This window comes from Homalodisca vitripennis, chromosome 8 (genome assembly GCF_021130785.1).
Source record: "Homalodisca vitripennis isolate AUS2020 chromosome 8, UT_GWSS_2.1, whole genome shotgun sequence".
Lineage (NCBI taxonomy): Eukaryota > Metazoa > Arthropoda > Insecta > Hemiptera > Cicadellidae > Homalodisca > Homalodisca vitripennis.
The window spans coordinates 109,721,092-109,745,542 of record NC_060214.1 but is presented as its reverse complement, the minus strand read 5'-3'; the positions used below and the strand labels follow the sequence as shown (position 1 = coordinate 109,745,542).

General features: G+C 31.3%; 2 protein-coding genes across 2 annotated transcripts; both read left to right on the top strand.

The window, feature by feature from the left end:
* Nucleotides 1-285: 285 nt before the first annotated feature.
* On the top strand, nucleotides 286-5,598 carry LOC124367874 (prisilkin-39-like). Its single transcript, XM_046825054.1, has 3 exons — nucleotides 286-394; nucleotides 2,884-2,986; nucleotides 5,284-5,598. Exons 1-3 carry the CDS (start codon nucleotides 374-376, stop codon nucleotides 5,487-5,489), a joined length of 330 nt encoding a protein of 109 aa, XP_046681010.1. The 5' UTR covers nucleotides 286-373; the 3' UTR covers nucleotides 5,490-5,598.
* A 12,128-nt stretch (nucleotides 5,599-17,726) lies between these two features.
* Nucleotides 17,727-22,163, top strand: LOC124367876 (keratin-associated protein 19-2-like). The gene is made up of 3 exons (XM_046825056.1): nucleotides 17,727-17,835; nucleotides 20,302-20,401; nucleotides 21,893-22,163. Exons 1-3 carry the CDS (start codon nucleotides 17,815-17,817, stop codon nucleotides 22,069-22,071), a joined length of 300 nt encoding a protein of 99 aa, XP_046681012.1. The 5' UTR covers nucleotides 17,727-17,814; the 3' UTR covers nucleotides 22,072-22,163.
* Nucleotides 22,164-24,451: the final 2,288 nt, after the last annotated feature.

Sequence of the window (24,451 nt, the reverse complement as noted above, 5' to 3'; positions counted from 1 at the left end):
TTGAATGATTGATGTTCTTTATTCTTTATGATGACGGTGACAATTCTATAAATATAGCAATATAATACAAATCAATATTGTCACTAAAAGTCTTCTCATGTTCAGAAGTTCCGCTGACATCAATCACCCGGCCGCCGGGGCGATATGTGTCTATAAGCTCATTAACAGACCCGTTTCTCGTAGGTTGTCGACAATTCGATACTATCAATTCGGCATCTGGTTAAGTTTTTCTGTCGCCGGCAAGAATCTCCTGAAGGCCACAGAAATGTCAGGATGTCCCAGGAGCGGGAGGGGGTCTCCTCCACACAAGTATATAACTGGTACGATCTAAAGGATCCTCATCAGTTCTTAACCGGCAGAACTAATCTTCCTCATGGCTTCCTTCAAGATCCTGGTACGTAGCATGGATTTTTTCATAAAAAATTTAATTTATAATTAGAGCATAAATAAGAAAGAAGTATTTTGAAAAATTACAACAATTTTTTTCAGATTTAAAATCGAAATATTTTTAGACATTATATATTTGACATGGAGATATTTAGACAATAAAGTTAACTTGAAAAAATGTATGAGCTAATGGTTTAAACAGAAATAATTACAAAGAAAACTAAGCTTCTATTGTTTTAACGTATTGAATTTTTTTTAATTAATGGAATTAACATTATTGTAAACTTTGTATTTCATTTGTAAGAGATTTCAAATGTCATAGCAATAATTTCTTAATACAGAAAATGTGATATATCAGTGGAATACAAAACATTATCAATTTGAGATTGACTAAAATTTTGAACATAACTTCTCAAACTCCGTCATTAAGGATTCATTAAAAAAAAGTAAACAGTTCACTACGGTTTTTGTCTTAAAATGCATCGTCTTGATTTTTTAGTCAAAATCATAACAGATTAAAAATACGTGAGCTATGAATGCTTAATAAAGAAAACGTGATGTATTTATCATTGTAATATAAAAGTTATTGAAATTTGAGATTTGACTAAAATTTTGAAAATAACTTCTCATTTCTTAAGGAGTCATTTCTTAAAAAGTAAATAATTCACTCTAGTATTCAACTTAAAAAGTAAACAAAACACTAAGGTTTTGTCTTAACTTGCAAGTTATCACCGTCTTGATCTTTTAATATAATAGTTATCGATTAGAGATTGACTCTTGAAAAGTAAATAGTTCACTAAGCTTTCGTCTCAACTTGCAAGTTATCACCGTCTTGATCTTTTAATATAATAGTTATCGATTTGAGATTGACTCTTGAAAAGTAAATAGTTCACTAAGCTTTCGTCTCAACTTGCAAGTTATCACCGTCTTGATCTTTTAATATAATAGTTATCGATTTGAGATTGACTCTTGAAAAGTAAATAGTTCACTAAGCTTTCGTCTCAACTTGCAAGTTATCACCGTCTTGATCTTTTAATATAATAGTTATCGATTTGAGATTGACTTTTGAAAAGTAAATAGTTCACTAAGTTTTCGTCTTAACTTGCAAGTTATTATCGTCTTGAACGTTTTAATATAATAGTTATCGATTTGAGATTGACTCTTGAAAAGTAGATAGTTCACTAAGCTATCGTCTCAACTTGCAAGTTATGATCGTCTTGATCTTTTAATATAATAGTTATCGATTTGAGATTGACTCTTGAAAAGTAAATAGTTCACTAAGCTTTCGTCTTAACTTGCAAGTTATGATCGTCTTGATCTTTTAATATAATAGTTATCGATTTGAGATTGACTCTTGAAAAGTAAATAGTTCACTAAGCTTTTGTCTTAACTTGCAAGTTATGATCGTCTTGATATTGTATTCAATTAAGGTCAAAAGAATTAGTGACTTAGTATCTTAACTAAAAAAATGTCAGTTTTAGAATACTCAATGATATCAAAATAACGTTGTTACTAAGGTATTTAAACGTTTTTGGTATTCATCAATACATTGTTAACGTTCGCTTTATACAACATATAAATACGTATACAGAGTGATTTTATGTCCTGGCACACCTGGATATAATTTAAACGGCCCGAGATATCTATGTGAAATTGACCCTACCTATTATAACATTTTTTTTTTAATTTTTCAAGTTGTTGAAAATTTCCCCCCCCCTTTTCTTAAGGGGGGTAAAGGGGGGCAACTAAACATTTTCAAATACAAACCCCTATCATGTGACCCCTCATTTCAAAGGGAATAAAAAAAATAAATCCAATAATGCAAACTAGAGGTCTCTACGTTTATTTTAACAGATTTTATGACAAATTTACAATTGAGTAAAGGGGGACAACTAAACATTATCAAATACAAACCCCTATCATGTCTCAAGTTTTTACACACGTCTAGCACACTGTCAAACAGCCGAAGGTGAACAGTTTGAACACCTGCTACATTAAAACAGGTAACTGTTTTTAGAATTTGCGTTAGTGTTGACTCATGTTACGATAAACAGGACAAGACAGTTACTGATTTTATTATTGTAAATTTGTCATAAAATCTGTTAAAATAAACGTAGAGACCTCTAGTTTGGATTATTGGATTTATTTTTTTATTCCCTTTACAATGAGGGGTCACACGATAGGGGTTTGTATTTGAAAATGTTTAGTTGCCCCCCTTTACCCCCCTTAAGAAAAGGTGGGAAATTTTCAAAAACTTGAAAAATTAAAAAAAAATATGTTATAATAGGTAGGGTCAAGGTTTCACATAGATATCTCGGGCCGTTTAAATTATATCCAGGTGTGCCAGGACATAAAACTCACTCTGTATAATGGAACAAAGACTTCTAATGATAAAACTATTTTAGATGAATAACCTCAGCTCTCAACACTGCACCAAAAAAAGATTTATGATAAAGTTTATTTAAAAGTTATTTATTGTGTGATACGTTTCCTCAGTTGTTCGTCGCTCTGGCTGTCGCTGCTGTCGCGGCCGAGGACAACTCAGTTGAACGCCCCAAGAAGCAGATCTACTCAGGCTACTACGGCTCTGGCTATGGAGGTAATCTCTCTTTATCAGTCTAGTATGGAATTTTAAGATAAAAAATCCAAGATTACCAAATTGCAAAATTTATTTCTTTATAGGTAGTTTTCCAGAGTTCTTTTACAGCGATACTCATAAGTAAATATTTGTTACAAATATAATTTTGTTTGAAAAATCATAATTAAATCATAAGAAATCTATAAATTTTATAATATGAATACTTTATATTTTTGGAAAAATCCATATTTTTTCACATAACTGCTTGTTTGTTTTGTAGTAATTAATGGAGTTAGAGAGGACTATAAATATTTCTCACGTTTAAAAAGCTAGACTATTACGTACAGTTTACAAAATAGATGTTTACGGTAATCAATCCCAACCTTATACAAATAACTTAGAACACAAAAATAATCAACTATATCGTTAGTAAAATATTTCTTCCCGTTTTTAAGGAACAACAAACTAAGTGAAGATTAAAGTGTTTAATTACGCAATAAAAATATAGATGAATATTAATTTGTATTACCTTAGAGGGAGGGAGATTAAATATTGAATAATAAAAAAATGTGTGTTTCACTATTACTTATATACGCGATCCACAGTAAAAAAACTACAACATTTGTAAGCTTCGCGTGGATGTTCAATGTTAGACAAGGTTAATATAAAACACAATTTACTTGAACTTCGTATTATAAAGTGTGCTATTAATTTATTCAATTAAAAGTTCAAGAATCTATTAAAACAATTTAGAAACAATACGATATGAAATACTTAATATTTATAGTTCAACAATGAATAAATCAAGAGAATTCTTTGCCATTGTGCATGGCCAATCTATGGCTAATATTAGTAGCTGTAATGCGTAGAACTAACTAGGTTTCTTAAACATTCAGGACACTTTTTCGTGATTATTTAAATTAGATGAGCGTAAGCAAAGACTATCACTAGAGGAGGTAGACAAATTTCATACGTGTCTGTCTGTCCCCAAGTAATCGATAACGAACTGGCCTATAGACTTGCAATTTTCCTTAAAGACAACATCGAGTTTGATGATGGTAATGCCACTCCATGGGATTTGGCTGAGCGTTATTGAAAAGGTTTATATTGTTGTTATTGACAACCATTATGGCAACGAACAAATCCTAGAGTAAATAAATTTGTGAACTAAGAAGTTGTACAAATAAGAAGTTATTGAGTACAATCACACGAAATGGTAACAGGTGACATAATAACAAGTATTTTTACTAAAAAATTATGCACGAATTAATTTGTTCAATAACCTTTACAAGATAGATAATGAACGTATTAGTCGGATTCACAAGGTTCGTTCATATTTACGAATTCATTTGGATGCAACTGCGGTAATTGTAAACAAACAGTAATTAATACGATGGTAGAGATAACATTGGACAATATCGCAGTTGTTTATTGATACTCACTGATTACAAAATAACACGTTTGTAGTTTGTAAATGACATCATACCCTATGAATTTAAAACAATATTTCCATAGCTTAAATAGACTATACAAAAACTTTACTTAGTTATTATTATAACACAAGTATATTATTGTTCTAATTGTACAAAAATGTGTATTTTAATAAATGTTCTGAAAAGACAATATTATGTGACTAACATACTATTTTTTTGCCATATAAACAATTCTCATTATATTATGAGCAGACTAATAAGCCATGTCAATATTCATGTCTTTGGATTAGTTATAAAGAGCAAATTTTAATATGGATCTAATAATTTATGATAAAAATAAATTAATAAATTATGAGCTATAACGATATGATACAGTTTTAGCTTTTATAACAAGAATTAAAATCTACATTTTAAATCAAAAGTTTTTTGCAAACGTAGTATTGTTGGTTTCTAATTGTGTAATTAAATGCTTCATTAATTAAAATAAATATTTCATTATTATTATAATTATTTCTATGACAGTGTTGCTCTGCCAGTGCATAGTGATAATCGAGTTACCTTTCAGCCCAGATACCTGTACGCTTTATTAACTAACTGTCCTTGCCTTTTTTTAAATTAAGTTTAACTCAACTCTTGTTGGCTAATGCCAACAATGTCTCTAATGAGACATAAAAATATGCATGATTAATTAGTCTCTTCATTTCACACTCTTTAAAAATGCTAAATTCTTCTCTTCATTTATATGATGTAGATAATGAGTGAATAATTTATAAGCATCGAGCTATATGAGGGAGATATTTTCTATGGTAACTTTTACTATTAGATGTAAAAAAAGTTTAGAATTGATTTGTATGTCTATTTAATATTTGTGTATTTTTGTTGCAGCTTACCCCTACAACGCCGCCTACTCTGGTGCCTACCCCTACTCTGCCGCTTACTCCGGTGCCTACCCCTACTCTGCCGCTTACTCCGCTGCCTACCCCTACAATGCTGCTTACGGATACTCTGCCGCCTACCCCTACAACGCCGCTTACTCTGCTGCCTACCCTTACTCGTACGGTGCTTACCCCTACGGCAGAGCCTACTACTAAACCTCTTCAGCTACTGAACTCTTTAAACCTTCTATCTATTTCAAAAGATTTGCTCCATGTTCCTAATAAATTTCCAATAGTGTTCAAAATAAAGCCCAACTGTCCCTAATAATGTGATGTTCTTTTAAAATCCTACACCTGCTGTTTTAAATCTATATAAAACACGTCACCACCTGTTTATGATGAAGTTAACTATTTATAACTGTAACTAAAAAAATACAAATATGGATAATCAAAATTGTCAATGATTGTGCCTGGTTAAAAATGGAATCTATAAATGGCCGTCATTCTTTAATGCCAAGTCTGGTTTTGCTATTCTAGAGTGGAAAGTTTTCATTGTGGTAATGTCCAATTATGTTGCCCTTATTAAGGGCAAACATAAAAAACTAAGATACACTTTTAAATACTTGAAGCTAGATATTGGTAGTATTTAACTATACAGAGCAAAACTATGAAAGCAATGACTTTTTCGAACATGAATGGGATTGTGTTTTGAAAATATGTGTATTAAATACTCTCTAAAATCTTTTTTTAAGTTTGTATCATGAGGTATTAAGTTGCTATTAATGGTTTTCAAATGATTTTTAAACTCATATCTTAAGAAAAAAATTTTTACAAACAAAATTTAAAACAACAGATCAAATTGTGTATTTAATTTAAAATTCTGGTATAAAACATATTAATGAGAAAATAAACGTAAATAATAATGAGAATGGTATTTGTTGTAAGAGATAATTATACTAATACGTTTGGTTCAAAGATTATATTTTAATACGAGTAGCCTATATTTGATTTCGTCTAGGAATTTTTGTTTTTTTTTTTTAATTTTCATTAAAACAGCAAAAGAGACACATCTTAAAAGTATAGTAATACATCGACAGTACAATAGTAACCCATGGTATAAAAAAGTAGTGATCTTCGTGACATTCTTATACTTATATTTCTAGCATAAATAACTCTTTTTATGAATATCTGATATATGGACACAACTGGTAAAGAGATATGTTATATTTATTGCTACCGGTTGCTTTTGATGAGAAAAGGAGTACTAGAAAATTTCCTTTAAGTTGTTGTTATCGATTTTGGATTGGAAATACATTTCTGCCCTGAACTCATTGCTCTTTTAGACAACATCTCCAAATATAGAGGTAGTAGAGTAAAATTTCACTCCACGTGAAAATAATTAATGCTTTTAAAGTAGGAAATTCAGGCAATTTAGTAATTAGACCAAAATAAATACGGCTGGACAATATTTGAAATTTTTACAGTATGTATGTAAGTTTTATATATATATTGAATGTAAGTAAATATAAGATAGGGTGTTAAATATTTTTTTATAATGAAATACAATTTGGGCATAAATAAAAAACATCACATCCTTGAAAATATAACATCTTAACTACCTGTAAATAAGTCCGAAAAATTTACAGTCATTTTTTTAATAAATATTTTATACTTTGTCTGTATCCATGAAAATTATCTTAAAGAGATATGAATTTAAAAACATCCCAACCGACTACCGATTTCACCACTTTAATATGATAAAAATATATTTTAATCTGGGAGAGCTTCTTATAACAACTCTTCCTTCCCTTTTTTCGATCTAACAACCTGTTTTAGTCAATAATCCTTTTATCACATTTTTATTACGTTGGAAGAGAAAGAAAGCGAAAAAAGATTTGAATATTATCTTATTATTTCTCATACATATTAGGAAGGAGAGGAGTAGAGTAGTTTTCTTATCTTCGATATTTATTAAGAATCTCAAATCCTAGATGGGCCTAGATAATCTAGAAACTAGAATTTCCACTGTATCTTACTCTACGGCTACATTCAAGAGCCTAGATTCAATTTACAATGCATAGAGGCAAAGAACTTGCGTTTTTTCTTTTAATCAATAGAGAAATCCAATAATAGATGACATTGATCGTTAGCCGAACTAGCATTAGTGGAGGTAAAAATGGAAAAGGTATCAAAAAGGAATCACCTGATATGAATTTATTTACGTTTCTTACTATATAATTAATTTAAGTTTCAAATATATTAATCTAATTTAATTCCAGATAATTTAATATATTTATGAATATAGATCTATACGTTTTATTTTTCGCCTAAACAAAATAAGCGTGTTCCTGTAGTTGAGAATATTCTTTAAAAACTGTAATAACTCCTCTTTTATAAATTAAAATATATTTTATACTAATAAGAGCCACAGTATTAATAATGAATTATATTTATCTTTATTATTCTTTTAATGTAATGACTTTTTTATGGTTTAAACAAACATAATCCTTTCTAAAATATCGCATGAAAGAATCACACAACTCGTGGAATGTTGTCACCATTTGCTTTTATAGAACACATTTCAAAGTTTACAACGCACGATTGTCAAAAAGTTTTGCAAAGTTTTGGTCACATGCCGGGATTAATCTTTTTGGCGGGATTGAAAACATGTCCATGCGCTGACATTTTCTACTCCATTTAATTCTAAAGTTGTTATAAGACTCAATGTTGACGCAAGAAACAAGCGAAGATCAGAGCAAGAGAACTGACCAGTTAGCTCTCAAACTTAGACAACTTGGAGCTCTGCTCTGAAACAACATCCACATGAGACAAAAAAGTCGGTGATAAATTTTGGCAAATTCCTCTTGATACACTCGTGGCCCCTCTCCCTTCTGATGAAATAAACTGAATTACCATTAAAAGCTTCTTATAGAGGGTAGTCTTTACTCTGAATTCACTTTAGAACTCCAAAAATATACCATTTTCGTTATTTTTCCATTTCAGCCACCGCCATAGTGGAACGAATTGATTATCTTCGCTTCCGGAAAGTAACTAGCCTCTCTTATAGCGATGATATAAAGCTGGGCAATCAAATTTCTGAAGAGAGTAACACTGGTTATGAATTTTCATAACTAGGCGATTGTCAAAGTTTTCGGAGTAAAAAATGAGGTTTAATAAAAGAACTAATATATATAAGTAGATATATATATATATATATATATATATATATATATATATGGGGTTTCTGTATCTATAGTATATATATATATATATATATATATATATATATATATATATATATAGATGTAAAATACTGTTTAATGTACCATAAATGAATCTGTAAATCAATAACTGTTTGCTTCTAATTTATTCAGCTGTTTTAATGAAAATCTTTGACATCTTAATGAAAAATCTTTATTCCACAAAGTTTATTGTAACACATTCTTTATCTTTTATTGCCTTCTTTCCAGTAATAATCAAGTGTAATTAATCATTTTTATTCAATTCTTTAATCTTTTTTTCATCCAAAACATCCAAAAATCTGTTCGGTACGTGTACTTTACAATCTTCCAATTCTGCAATTATCGTAAACCCGAATTTATCTTTCCGTGTCTTTCCGTGGGTGTATATATATATATATATATATATATATATATATATATATATATATATATATATATACACACGGAAAGGCGAAGGCCGAGCGCTAACAAACGTCTTAGTATGGATCTGAGCTAGAGATAGTAAACCGCGAGGACAGATAGAATAAGGCTTACAAGGGGATGAGCCGCTCCTTAAGTTATATCATCAAGTGCAGACTAGAGGTAAAGTTCGGAGGAGAAAATATCCTAGTAAGTGGTCGGTAATTATCAGAGGATTGATAATGACGTCTTCATAGAACTGCGAAGAATAAGTAAACTCACATGAACATGGCGTACAACATACATTTGGACCACAATCTTTTCCATTTAAATTGTTTAATTTAGTACGAGAATTGAGAAAACCTCCTTTCAACGAGGTCGTTTAAGCAAATATGGTAGATTGTACAAACGTGTATCAAAATCTTAAGACATGCCATGAATATAATTTAGTGGGACATTTGTTACGTTTTTCGCGTTGTAAGTCGGACAGACTTGTAATGTCTTGTATTATAATGACTAAGAATAGTTTCAATTCAGTGCGTGATTAAGTGATTTTAGTTCTGCGAGATAATCACAGAGTTAAAATCTCGTCATTTAAACAAAGAACTGCGTATTTCGCTAGGATTTCCTAATAAAATTTAGTACTTAATTAAAATAAGGCATAGTCACAGAAGACATTCTGCTCTTTTAACCCAAGCAATTAGGACGCAATTAACCACTGCTTCCTAAAGTCACTGACCGTGCTGCTAAATAGTAAAAACAAAACCTGACAAGTTTTGACCACAAGTTATGCAAACCAGTTTATAGCTACAGGGACCCGATTTGAAGACGATTAGTAACCAAAATAATTACGGCTTCCAAGAGGCTTCTAGCTTCACGTGGACGTGTAATTATTATCCTGTACGCTCCATCAGTACTATAATGAAAAGGTTCTCAAATGATCACTCATACTAAGAGAGGTTCAAGGTTTTCTGCGTCTAAGTGGGCGATGATTGGTATCAAACCTTTCTGCTACTCAACACAGGATTCCTTTACTACAGATTGAGTGTTTTGTAAATCATGTTAACGAGCAAAATAAAGTAGTTTTAAAATAAGTAGCCTACTGTATTTGGAAACTAAAATTAAGTATTTTGCCTTAGTAACTTATAATAAAAAAACACCTTCCGGCTCAGTTGGGAGAAAGATAGATTTCATATGTGACCGCCATCGCAAGATTTAAAACTGTTGCATTATTAGTGTAGATGTTTGAATTTTTGCACAACTCTGATGGGGCAACCTGTCAATGCCGGCATGCTAATATAATCGTACCACTTTCAAACATTTAGAAAGTCCACAATTTTGAAACCTTGCAAGACAATGTGGACTTGATTTAGTTTTGATTCATCCCAAACTAAGTTTTCATAGATATTCACTTTTAACGGTTCAATATTAAACCTAAGAACTCACACCTTTTTAAGAGTTATAAAAAATCAAGGATGAATAAATTATAATTAAAATTGTTTGATAATTTTAAGAAAAGTGTGAATTTTTATTTATTCTGTGAATACACGAGATAAACAAAATGTTACAAACGTGGATGACTACCATCTTGAAACCTTTCATTGGTTAAGAATAGTTAACGCAATCATCCGTATATGAAAATACTGTCTTATAAAACGTTTACTTTGAATCTGTTAAGAATTACGGCAAATGACCACAATTATTCTTGCAGTGTTATATACATACTGCTCCAAACTTTATACGCTAGATTTCTAGAATTATTCCTATGTACAGCAAAAAAAACTCGTAATAACAAATATCAATGTAAAGAAATGTTAAAAAAGTTCTAAAATACTTTTCTTTGTATTCTAATAATACAAAATAACTTTTATATATATATATATATATATATATATATATATATATCCATTCCTTTTCCAAACATTGAAAGACCGCAATCTTGAAACAGCAAAGAAATCAAGTAAATTAATAAATATTGTTAAGAATTAACTAAATGTTTTAATATACATATATTTGGGTATATTTTTGGAAATAGCCAAGATAAAGTGTTTGCACAAATGTGAATGACTGCCATGTTGAAACGATTGAACGGTTTAGACTGGCTAAAGAACTCATCTAACCTGCGTGTATGCAGTACCTCTGTATCACGTATAGCACCGATCTATTCAAATTTAAAAGGAGTTATCGAGTTCATAATTCGCTTTATTTGCGTAAGCCAACACACATACACACAATTTTTCGGACTATGGTGGATTTTGGTCTTGGAGGCCATGATCGGAGAAAATATCTCGAATATTCCATTATGAAGGTGATTACAATAGACGATCCATACAATCGACCTAAACCAAGACGAATATCCTTAATTATTTATGCGTAATTGTCCGTTACGATTTTTGTTGCCAAACGTTGATTGACATGAAGCATACTGCATTCTAACGAAACTTTATTAACTGAACATTGTTACTATCGGTTTTTCTAACAACAGTTCTACACAGTTTGTATCACAATCACGCCGTGTCTTTTTAACATTCTACAGAGCGCGTGTTTTCTGAACAACCTTGAAATTTTGCACTAATTGGATTTTGTCAATGTATTAATTCCTTTAAATGGAGATTTTGGAACTATTAGACGCACTGGTATACTTTTACTGAACATAATTTTAATAGGTTTTGTAAGAAATCTATTTGTCTTAAATAGGCATAAATAATAATTAAATTTCAATCCTTTGCAATTTCGTCTATTTAAAAAACTACAACCGTTATGGTAGTAGATCTTAAATTAGGATTAAATTACTGCATTTAAAGCTCACCCTACCATACTTGACACACAATATAACTTAAAATCTTTTATTTCTGGATGAGCCCCGAGCAGCATCATGCATCATGAATCATGCATCATGCAACATGAGATGCACTTTATTACCGGCTTGCAAACTGCCACAGCGGCTATATTGCCACAGATTTAAACGCATCATGTGCTATAAAGCCGGATATGACTGCGAGACGCATGCGGAATACTGGATTAACTTTGATCCGATTATATAAGCCGGCAGGAACCCTAGGTCACGTGTCGACCTGGCAGAGCAGTTACTGAGTGTATGTGATGACTACATTGGGGTCAAAGAAAGGTCAAGGCCATTAGCTTGTAATCGACTTGTCACTTATGGTTTCTGGTTTAAATACCTTGAAATCCTGGAAAGTTTAGTAGATGGTTTTTATGTTATGCTCTAAATAAACATTTTAATATTTTTTTAAACAGACCTACGTTTTTCCCACCATGTTCAAATTGAGATATATAAGTAGGGCTTTATTAAATTTATTTTTTATGTTATTTTTTATATTATAGGTAACAAATAATTAAATATTTACAACAGAATCACACGCAGTGCTAAGTTATATTCCGAAATAGGCACGAGTGTATTCTATCTAGACTTTAAAAGTCATACGAACTAACTGTGACCACCAGTGCAAAAGATTTTGTCATACAAAGTTTAAAATAAGTTTGAATACAAAACATTTATTTAAAATGAAGGATTTATTTTATCCCGTGAGAATAAAGTGACAAATCTAAACTACTACTGAGACAGTTTCAATTTCGAAGTTAATGGTTTTTCGAATTATTATGAGGTGCAAGGTACATAATACAATAATACAAAAATTAGCTAAATTTGTTTGGCCTGTTACTATAGATTTTGGTTTTGCTAATCTTATCTGATGAATAAAAATGAGTCGCAAAATGTGCTGCTAAGCGCTGATGTTGAGAACGGCTGGACCAATTAGGCTAATTCTTTTTGTGATATTTGTTGGAGTCCAATGAGTTTTAGAAGGAGAGAAAGATTTTGGAATTCGGAGATAAATACTAATGTTTATATTTCTTAATCCAAGTTTTAACTAAAACCAATCAGCTGTTGGCAAATTCTGCTGAAGTTCGACAAAGTGGCAATAATATCTGAATTCACGGCTCTCTAACTGAGAGATCACGGGTTCAAATCCCGGAGAGGTCCAAACATGATAGGAATAAAAGCCACAGTGACCAAATACAAGCTAGCATAGCCAAGAGCTGAGGCTTAAAAGAGAATTAATAAAAATATTTTTTAAATATGAATTTTTTAATAATAAGTATACAGTGCTTGGCCGGAATGCAGATAGCAGAGAATAAATTAAGATATAACCTTTACTCAAGAGTGACAAAATAAAAACATTCAATGTATTGGTAACTAGTATTTAAACACTACTATAAACCCAACCTTAATGAACAACGCTGTAAATGTTTATGCATAGAGTACTCCAAACTGGTTGATTGATATTTTGATATGTTATTATGGATGGATATTTTGATACCAATGGATTATGGAAAAATAGAGAAATGAACACTAACATGCCTAAAAGATCCATTTTTTCCCAGGATACAGTCCGAAAAACAAGACTTTTATAACGTAAAACCTCATAAACGATTATTTTGAAATTTAGCATGAACGTAACAAGGATTTCGCACTTATAACGTAAGTAGGTAGTGTTTCCCCTAGACCGCAATAGACTCTTCAGCATTTCGTTTGTATGTGTATTTTCTTCATCGGAACAACAAGGCAAACTCAGCTATAGCCCTGGAAACATATTAAACCGAAATTAGATTACAAGATCTACAAGTTAGACGTTTTTATACTGACGTAGATTTCTGAGAGCTGCATAGTATTTTGATTTGCGAATAAGGCAAAATCAACAGTGGGGCCCTATGGTTAAATAGCCATAGATAGACACCTAATGGCTGAAATAGGCTTACCAGTCCTATTTATGTATATATTATTTCTTCGTTGGCACAACTAGGCAAATTATATCACAAGACATGATATAAGAGTCAGGTTAAACTCTGATCATCTTAACTACGAACAGTGGAATAATATATACCAGAATGCAAGCCTATTTTCGTATGGGAAATGTCATAAGACTCCATCATGTTAAGCCATAAGTGTTTTTAATAAGAAGTATAAGAACGTGGAAAGCCGCGGATAACATCTAGTAACAAATAAAATACAAACACCATATACAAGAGTATTACATAATTTAATTTATATATTAGATAAGTAAATTTTATGTTTTACAATCATTATTGTACATATTTTATTTTTGTATAAGAAATGTAATACTTTTGTTTTATACATAGACATTTAATATAGTCAAGAACAGTTTAAATAAAGAAGTTTTTGTGTAAGATTCCACCTCGTCAAGTTTGTACTGTTATGTATGTAGGCAGTTCCTAAACACGTAAGATTTCGCGGTGACATCGTGTAGACAGATTTATATGCAAATACGCTAGTAGTCGGCTTTGCCTTCGACAAAATATGTTAATTAAATACGGAGCAGTTAAACAAAACTGGTTGTCACTGCCGTGCTACTGAGCTGTCTCTCTTAATCTCTCTTCGGTGCCTAGAGTCAAAATAAACCGATGACTAAATTAAATATTTTTTTATTTTCGTTTATTCCTAACTGAACAACATCTTGAAATTGTGTAACAAACTCGTCTAATGGACGAAGAAATGAATACCACCCCAAAGTAGTAAGGAACCTTATGGAAACCACGCTATCATTTTATTTATTGAATGCATTACACAAAATTGTTTTGAAACAAAATTAGGATCTTATGAATTTATTTGAGGCACTTCCCATTTAGTGCTGGTCCTCTCCATGTGTTAAAAAATTTCAATTTCCGTTTTTTTAACAACCGTTTTAAAAATTACTACATTTATGATTTTTGCCTTCTTCTTTTGGAGGTATATAAAATAAGTTACAACTTTGCAAGGAAATATTGTACATGAAATTAAAAATACGTACAATGCAGGAGATGAATTTTTCAACGAATCCTCGGTTTTTACCTTATCTTGTTAATTAAAATTTAATAGACAAGACAGTTAGCAGATCTTATCAATATGAGAGTAAAAGAGCAAAGCTATACTCGGACAACGAACAGTAATCAATCATATTTACTTTGGCAACTGACCTGAACAGAGTTAGTTTAGAAGCTGACAGCCGATTTACATTGTAAATGACGCAGCCTGGTTTTTCTTAAAATCGATAAAAAAAACTTTCCTGAAGAAAGAAATTAATCTTCAGTTGCGCTAGTTTCCTTGAGTGTTGAAATGGGAAGCCATCAAAAGGGTAAAAGTATGGAAATAAAGATTTTTTTCAGATATTTTCCTTAGCTTGTTACACTTAAAATCAAGTAACTGTTACGTAAATACAAATGTTAAATCAGCGCTAGCAAACCTTACACAGAGTGTAAAAGCGATCACTTTCAATATCTTTGTCTGAAGATGATATAATTAATCATGTCTGAGTATTTTGTAAGTGTTAAGTGCATCGATTGGGGAAATATAAATTGATAAAAATTTAGAGCCCTGCATAAATTATAAGGGAAGATAATGAATTGAGGAGAACTAGGAACACAGGTTAGGATTATGACAATAGTTAACAGACTTTTTAAAGTGATGAAAAACGCAACTAATTTTTTTCTATATTTTCATAAAAAATTTAGATGAAAATAGTTCAGTAAGTGGAATAGACTAATAGTAAGTTCACTGGTTTCTGCAAGCATTTAGCCATCTCGACTCCCACGCTGAGGTGCGTGGATAAATTATCTCCACCATGTAACACCTGCTATACTAGTTCTGTAAATCATCCTGTTTCATCTACCTTCCCTTCACCTAACACCCGCATATACGGTTGCCATAAAGAATCGTAGTTAAGATCTTCGTAAGCACCCGAGATATTAGTTGATATTTATTTTTTCCAAACTCTGATGAAATCACATTCCACTCAAAAGTAATATAAATAACGTAGTAGGAAGTCTCAATATTAAGGTGAATTTTATTTGTATCGTTACGGAAACATTTTGAACTTTTCCTGGTTGTTGCTAAGGTATGAAGTGACCTTATAAAGTCACCCAGCAGGGATCACTTCTGGTTGGTTTATACCTTCCAGTTGAACCCACCACTGGGCACAGCAAAAGCCGATGTCACTTCAATCTGGGCAACCTTATGGATGTCCAGGAGCGGCACATCACTAACCGCAAATGTCGAGATTCTGGGGCTCATGGGCAGTTCGATAGGTCTAGTCTACTGTGGGAGATGACTGTTGGAGTTGGTGGTGTTTGTTCCCTAGCCTCAGAGGTTTTTGTTAATCTCAAAAAGGGTGAGCCACCCCCTGCCTGCTTTGGCTGGAGAGGGTGCTTCAGAGCTGGCCTCCCCCTTCTTCCGGGGAGACATGACGTTTGAGATGTTGTGTCCTAATTCTTCCTCATGGATCTCGATAGGAGGCGGTCCCTATTCCCTAACCTTACCCATCCTGAATGTCCTGTCACTCCGGAAGTAGCGCAAAGGTTCTTACAGGACTAAGTGCAATTTATAAGCTTCTTGTCCTAAGAGAACAACAAAACTTTTAAATTATAGTTTAAATTCCAAATATTCAAAGTATAAATTTGTTCATTCCATAGGGAGCTTTCTATATTGTTGCCAAGTGTCCCGGAGTAAACCATTGGGGACAGATTTGAAAATTACGATAAGTGATGTTAGATTGGAATAGATTAGTAAGCAGATTTACGAAAAAATTACAAACATAAAGGCTACCAGCTATAAACAGTGACTTCTTATTTCTCATCATCATGACGTTAGAATATTATCCACGAAGCTTGAAATATTATCCAAAAGTTTATTAGAATCCAAACGAAGAGATCCTCATTTTTTAAACTCATTATTTCTAAAGCTAAACCAGAAAATCTCAATAAATAAGTACATAAATTGTGCGTTATATTTCATTCATACAAAAGTTTCAGTTTAAGAAACCATTATGCAAAAGAAACAAGAAATATGTGAAAGTATGGTCCTGAAAATGTTTCCTGGTTAAAATTCTAAACAGAACAAAAGAACCTTTTTTATTTTAAATTCAATCATATACGTTAATGGGCAGCCTGAATTTGTTTAACTTCTGTGAATACTTGCTAGTAATTAGTTTAAAATGTATAGACATTATGGTTATAATCATAAAAATTCAATACTATTTATATTTAATATACCTATAAAAAACATACACTTTAATCATAAGAAAGTTGTTTAAAATAGAATACTGACGTATAGATTTACCATTCCTCTGAGAAAAAGACTTAAACAGTGGAAAACATTAATTATTAAATTAAGTGAAAAATATTCATCCAGTCAAGTCCTGTCCATTAAAAAATCCTTTAAGCCAACATATTGAAAAGAAAGTTAGTGGTGAATAAATATGAGAAATTTATCCATCCTCCTTATTACACTTGATATTATGAAAGATGGAGTGTATTGATTTGATAAAACCATGTAACTTATATTGTAGAACAAAGTGATTTTATATGATGATAAAATTATTTCCACTAGAAAACGTTTTAGTGATAAAAGTTAAAAATCTAAGGTCTCTAACAACAGTGGTTCAGAGAAAAGTTAGGTTATAGCATTGTTCGAGATAGAGGGATTTACTCGTACAGAAAATAATGTACAGAAAAAGTGTGTTGACTTGTAGTCCAAATAGAAGACTAAGAGATGCTTACGTCCTGAAGGAGCTACCATAACATTAAGTAAACGAGATGAACCATTATCGTTAGATATGATACCTGGTAATAAAAACACAAAGCAACAGGATGTGTGGCTTTTTCTGAACTAGTAAATTAACCGTTTGGCGTTTCCAGGACTATTTGACACTTTACATAATTCCTTTACTTTTTACTCCTGTCGGCGGCGTAGCAGTAGGAGACTCCTGAAGGCCGCGGAAATGTCAGGATGCCCCTTGTAGCGGGAGGGGGTCTCCTCCAGTTAGTATATAACAGGTGCAATCTTCGGGTTCTTCATCAGTTCTTACCCGGCAGAACTAATCTTCTCAATGGCTTCCTTCAAGATCCTGGTAAGTCTCAGCAAAAGTTTCAAAACTAATTTGTTTTTTCAGTAATAATAAATTCCATTATAAATATCTTAACTTCAACATATTTTACATCAAATTGTCCAAAGCGGAACATTTTTAAAGCGCTCTAGACGTTACTAAATTAATTAACTTCAGCCCTTTTGTTTGTATTTGCTTTTTACTTTTTCACAACACAAACACACAAAAATCCCGCAAAAACAAACACTATAACAATATTTATGTGAGATAAGGTAGACTTACTATTGTTATAAAATAACTTGTTTTATAATGAATGAAAACTTTTAGTTTTTCAAAAAAATGAAGTAAACCTTACTAAAGGTTCCTTTTCATTCATTCATAACCACATAAATCAGTATTAGATAACATAGATAAAAATATATAGATTTTAATAAAAAAAACGAGAAAATGCGCTAACGAATAATCAATTTATTATTAAAGCCGTCAATTAGGATATTCATCCAAAAGAGGAAACATTAACTTCTTGTGTATAACGACTGTTAACTGTACGATTTTCTTGCTATTTCAGTTTTAATGATTAAAATGTTCTATAATCCTATGAATGACACAAGAACTGTTAAAAGGGAATCGACTTAATGTTTAGTGTAGGATCACATAAAGAGATTCAATGATTCAATTCAGAGATTCATTGAGATTCAAAAAAGTTGAATATAAGAGGAATAAATGCATATAAATGCAACCATTTTAGATACAATAGTCAGATCATCCGATAAAACTAAATATAATGTCTAAATATAAACTAAAACTAAATATAAAACTAAATACGTATAAACATTATGTAATTTAATTTTTTTTACTAAAACAAAGTCTGATGTGTAAGGACTAGCATAATACATTCCATGGATAAATAGCTTACATTGAATTCTTAAAAATTACAAAATACAGAGAGAGGCCCAAAAATAAACATAGTATACATTTTTGAATTTTAGCCTTTCAATCTTAAGACTAAATGTGTAGTAAAATCTTATAAACCGGTTATAGTTCCGTGAAATAAAAAATTGAATCTTCTCTGCACAACCTACGTTCATCTATTCAAAAACAATCAATTATATTTAATATACTGTACAAATAGTTTTTTCCAGATTGTAATTGATTAAATTAGCTATTTCAAAAGCGGACATTTACATGAAATGTTTTATAATGATAAAACTAAAAGAGCCAAGTATTAAAAAATACAATATAAGAATAATTTTTTTATTAGTATGGTATAAATCAAAAGACGGAAATAAACCAGATGAAACATGTGGAAATAAGTCTTAATAGAGTATTTTGGAAAATTAAATAAATATTTCTACATGTATGATAATATTTGGAAATGAAAATCGATCGTGCTGCATCCTGGCCATAGCCCTGATTCTGATTCCTGATCTGCGAAGAAAATAACGATAAATATAAATATTAGTAATAAAGCAATTAGGTAATTAAAACGCGTTATAATTTTCATTGCAAGTCTTAAAGACATGACATAATTTGGTATGATATACAAAGTATGATGATTAGTGTAGGACCAGGAGATAGAATAAAGTAAAAGACGAAGAAGTTTTAACGGTTTTTGTTTATTAGTGCATCCCTCATTATATAAGCAAGAGGAAATACATTTTTATTTAAATATAGATGAGTATATATAAATTTAAAAAATGCGAGATAAAATATTTAAACAAACTAGTTTTATTTGCAATACAAAATTGCACTCGTAATGTAATTAATTTGAAATTTGCATATCAAATATGTTATACTCATTTCTAGACCTCTTTCCATTTCTTTTCCATTATTAGTATTCTGTGTAGTTAAAACCCATTAGAACTCCAGTAAATTAAGTAAAATGAGTTAAGGTTAATCCGCAGCAAATAATCTTCATTTAATGAGCTAGATTACTCGAGATAAGTAGTAATTGATTACTAAGCGCATCTTGGCGTGTAGGTGTGATTATTACCTGGGCTCAATTAACAAGCACCTCGTCTGTCTCACGCTTGTTTCAGTCTTAGCATTTATAACATTTAGAATCTAAGGCAAATACTAAGATTCTTTTAAGTAGCATCTCCTTTATTCAGATTTAAATGTTAACATAAGTTATTGAAATAAAAAGTATACCTATTTGTCACAGATTTTGTTGAACAGTAAAACTGGAAAACTTGATAACAAACCGTAAATATTGAATAATCCGCTTAGTGCTACTTTAAATATGAATCAGCTACTATCTAAAACAGCGTAAGGTTACATAACGTTCCTAAAAACCAAACTATTTTTTTTAAAGCACGGGTAAAAAATTATTTTGACTATTCGTTGAGAGCTAATATTGATAAGACTTTACTATTCATTTGTAATCTGAAAAGCAGTATGGGTATATTTTTCATAACTTACTTTTTCAATTGTGGTCTTTCTAATAAAAAATTGCAATTTAATTATTAAAATAAATTTGATTTTTTGCAGTTGTTCGTCGCCCTGGCGGTTGCCGCCACCATGGCTGAGGACGCCCCTGCTGACAGGACCAAGAAGCAGGTCTACTCTGGATACTATGGTTCTGGATATGGTGAGTTGGACTTGATGAAACGATACTCACATATCTTTACAGTAACCAGTTAAAAATGCTCGTCAAACATATATTTTTATCATCATTCTGCCAAAGTTTGAAATTGATTACAATAGTATTTTTCGGTATCTTATTACTTACGATTTTTGTGACCACCAAAAATTGCCTGAAAAATCTAAATGTAAGTTTTCAATTTAACGTTTTTTTAATTGTCTGATCTAACCATGTCATGGTGAAGGTTTTTGCTTAAAATCAGCATCAACCCTATGCAAGTTCCAGTTAAAAGTTAAAAATAGTCTCTTTCATAACAAAAGTTTTCTGAAAAAAAAACAGGGTCATGAAATCCTTAAAATTAAGCACTAAAATATATAAAATGCCTACACTTTGTGATAATAATTTTGTGTACGACCAAGAATACTGAATTTAAAATTATAAATGTAGGCCTAATATGAATACTACGGTGTTTTCAACTCAAACACTTCTCATTTCATTATATCAATATTCTGGCAGGTCGAAAGGTGTCAGTACCTTTCATACTAGTGACTGGTCATTCACGGTATTATAAATACACGTACACACACACACACACACACATATATATATATATATATATATATATATATATATATATATATGTAATTTATAACGGTTCCCTTTAATCCTAATACAATTATTCAATGAGATAAAAGTTTATTATGCTAGTTCTTCCCACAGGATGGAAACTTAGTATTATTGCGTGAAATGCTGATTTACTAGAATTTCCATTATTGTATTCTTTTAGTGTAGTTTAGTATTACAAACGCACTTTAAATTTCATTTCTAAATTTTAAATTATAGTTGGATTTTAAATAATGTTATATACAACTTTAATTCTTTTTCTTTTAGTAAATCGAAATTTGAAACGAATTTTTTTCAAAGTAGAAACCATGATAGCTAAATGATACTCTACATAATAGTTTATAAATTGTACATACCGCAGATAAAACCATTTTGGCAGTATTTAAAGTTGATGAGGGAACTGATGATTAGTTAGTTAAAAATATGTTTTAACAAAAATGCTTTATTTGTAAAAACAATCAATAATTATTCAGAAAATTATCGATTGTATAAACAGATATGTTGTAGGCATTGGTATTTATATTATAAATTATAACATATTCTCCCATTTTAACAAAATTATTATAATATTCTTTTAGTATTTATTTAAAAAAAGTATATCTATATACACATTATATTGCTGAAACAAAAAATATTCTTATTTTATACATTTTTCTTTTAAAGTAAGCAAAGTGCTACCAATTTATAAAAAATATAATGCAGGAAACAGTTTATGTTCAATTATCTTTGAGATTTTCGTGAATATAGTGTCATGATATATGAACATAAAACACAAAAAGTAGACAAGTGGATTATAAAGAATTCATGCTTTACTACGAGATCACGATTAATTCCTGTACTCACTTTAAACTGAATGAAGTTACGTTTCAATAGGTGCCTACCCCTACAACGCTGCCTATGGATACTCTGCCGGTGCCTACCCCTACAACGCCGCCTACGGATACTCTGCCGGTGCCTACCCCTACAACGCCGCTTACGGATACTCTGCCGGTGCCTACCCCTACAACGCCGCCGCCTACTCTGGATATCCCTACAGCAGAGCATACTACTAGACCTCCCCAACTGATTTACCTTCCAAAAGTATTCTTCAATTGGCTCCCTACTTCAAGAATGCAGTAATTTTTCAATAAATAGGTTCCTTACACTTTGTTTGCTTCATTGTTTATAAAACCTTTATAATTCCTAACCTAAATAATATATTATGTAATACTTCTTCCAAAGTAAATAGTCTGATATGATTAGTTCTGAATCCCAAACGGAGTTTATTCAGCATCATGTTCTCGTATGCATAGACATATTGCGTCCAAATCTATGGTAATCTGTCACAAATTAAGGGTGAAATAGACTAAGTGTTACTTACATTACATTATTAGTTGAACATATTTTTAAATTCGGGTACATTCATTTTTCTTTCAGACCAAGAGCAGGTTTCTGATTGAAGATAGGTGGTACAATTATAATATGAACACTACAGACCACTGTCCACTTATGTAGCATAGTCTTTGTCTTTATTAACAGCCTGTTATACTCGTACTTCTAAAATGTATATTTATTCAAGCGTCCCACTTAGTATTTTAAATTCATTTATGTTTATTTTACAACTATGCACACTTTTGAATTCTTGTGCTTTCACTGCAATCTTTCGACTTTATCAAAAGGTGTACTATGAGAAAGAAAAATGAAAAATTGCGTATTAACATTAAACTTCTTTTACATTTAAGTCTTGGTAAGAAAGTTTTTCGGTATTACACAAAAAAAGAACACTGTGATAACCAAAAAGAAAAATAATTTTACATATTATTCTTGGTGAATATTAGACATTTACATAATTATCTTTTTTGTTCCATATGCATAAACATTTTTAAGTTAAGTATACCAAAAATTGGTACCCAGTACCCAATTATTAAACCTTCACTTAATAAACAATCTACATTATTGTTTTGTCATCCAAGAAGATTAGCGTAAAATAATAAAAACATTTTAGCAACTTTTAAAATACGCCAAAGTAAAACTAGTCAAAGAATGTCTTTTGTGGTAGTATTTATCAAATTTCATTTCTAGAACTTAATGCATATTTCGTATAATGTAATAAACATTTTATTTAGTCAGATCGCTCTCCTTTATACTATAGTATTTGACAAGCACAATTTATTGGAAGCAAAGACGAATACGTAATATATGGCCCTAAAGTTTTTCATCCAATGGCCTTTACCTACTCAGTCCTACTGTCACTCAAGGTTTGAAGTTTCTATTGTTTCGCAGTATTTATATCAAATTTGGTTGTACGAAATGTCACCCAAATTATCAAACGCATTCATTGGTAGAACAGTCTCATCTCCACACTGTACCATCTCCAAATCTCCAAGAACGTTTTCTTGTGGAGACATTACTCAGCTAACTGACATAAAAAGTGATATATCATACTGAATCACGAAATAAGCCGTAGTTGTATTAAGGTACCTTCATTTCGGCCACCTATTGTAGACATTGAATCAGATTTCTTTTATAAAAGAGAGAGTAATAATCCTTATACAATTATTCTACCAGCCCTCATAGACTAGTGTGTGTAAGGAACTTCAAAAAGAGTAAGGAGGAGAGTCGGCACAGTACAAGGTCGACGGTACTTATAATAAGTGCCAAGATCATAGAACTTATTTGAACCAGTGTTATGTGAAATATAACTAAGATCCAAAGTCACACGCCTTAGACCAAAAGCGACCGGTTCTCCCTAAAACAGGTTCTCAGTTGCCATCCTCAGATTTCCGTGGACCATCTCGATAAACCTGACCATGAGATCTCCATTAGATTATCCGTGACAGCTGAGTAATAGGTTGAGAGATCTCTACAACCTTCCCTATCTCACTTTTCTACAACCTTCAAGTGGGCTCCAACAGTGGTCACCATCTGAAAGAGTGACTTAAGCAGTAGAATATTTACTCTGCTTCCTCTACATAAACACTGCCAAACAAACTGGTTTTATTTAATCTCAGTAAGGTTGACGTTTTGGCTAGAGATGGATAAATTATACTGCCATGACAAATTACGATTTATGTCAATTCAAGGGGGTTTTGCCGAACACTATCGAACATTTTTACATTATGTTATGGGTTGCTATGATAGCAACGAAATAATCGTTGTGGAAATCAATTTGTAAACTAGATAAATACTAACCATATGACACTTTAACGTGTAACATATGTATTACGACAAGTCGACTAATTATACGTAAAAAATATAAAAATTCAATTGTTCCGGGATATAGCATATTATGTTAAAAAGAACACACATAAACACATCTAATTTTTTAAATACGTGGCTGATTTAAACACCCACTTCCGACAAGTGTTAAAGTATCCGTAAAAAAATTGTCCTGCCTAAGCCACGGATCTAAATTGCCGCGGGCTGTGTCCATGAGTATTAATTTTGCATTAT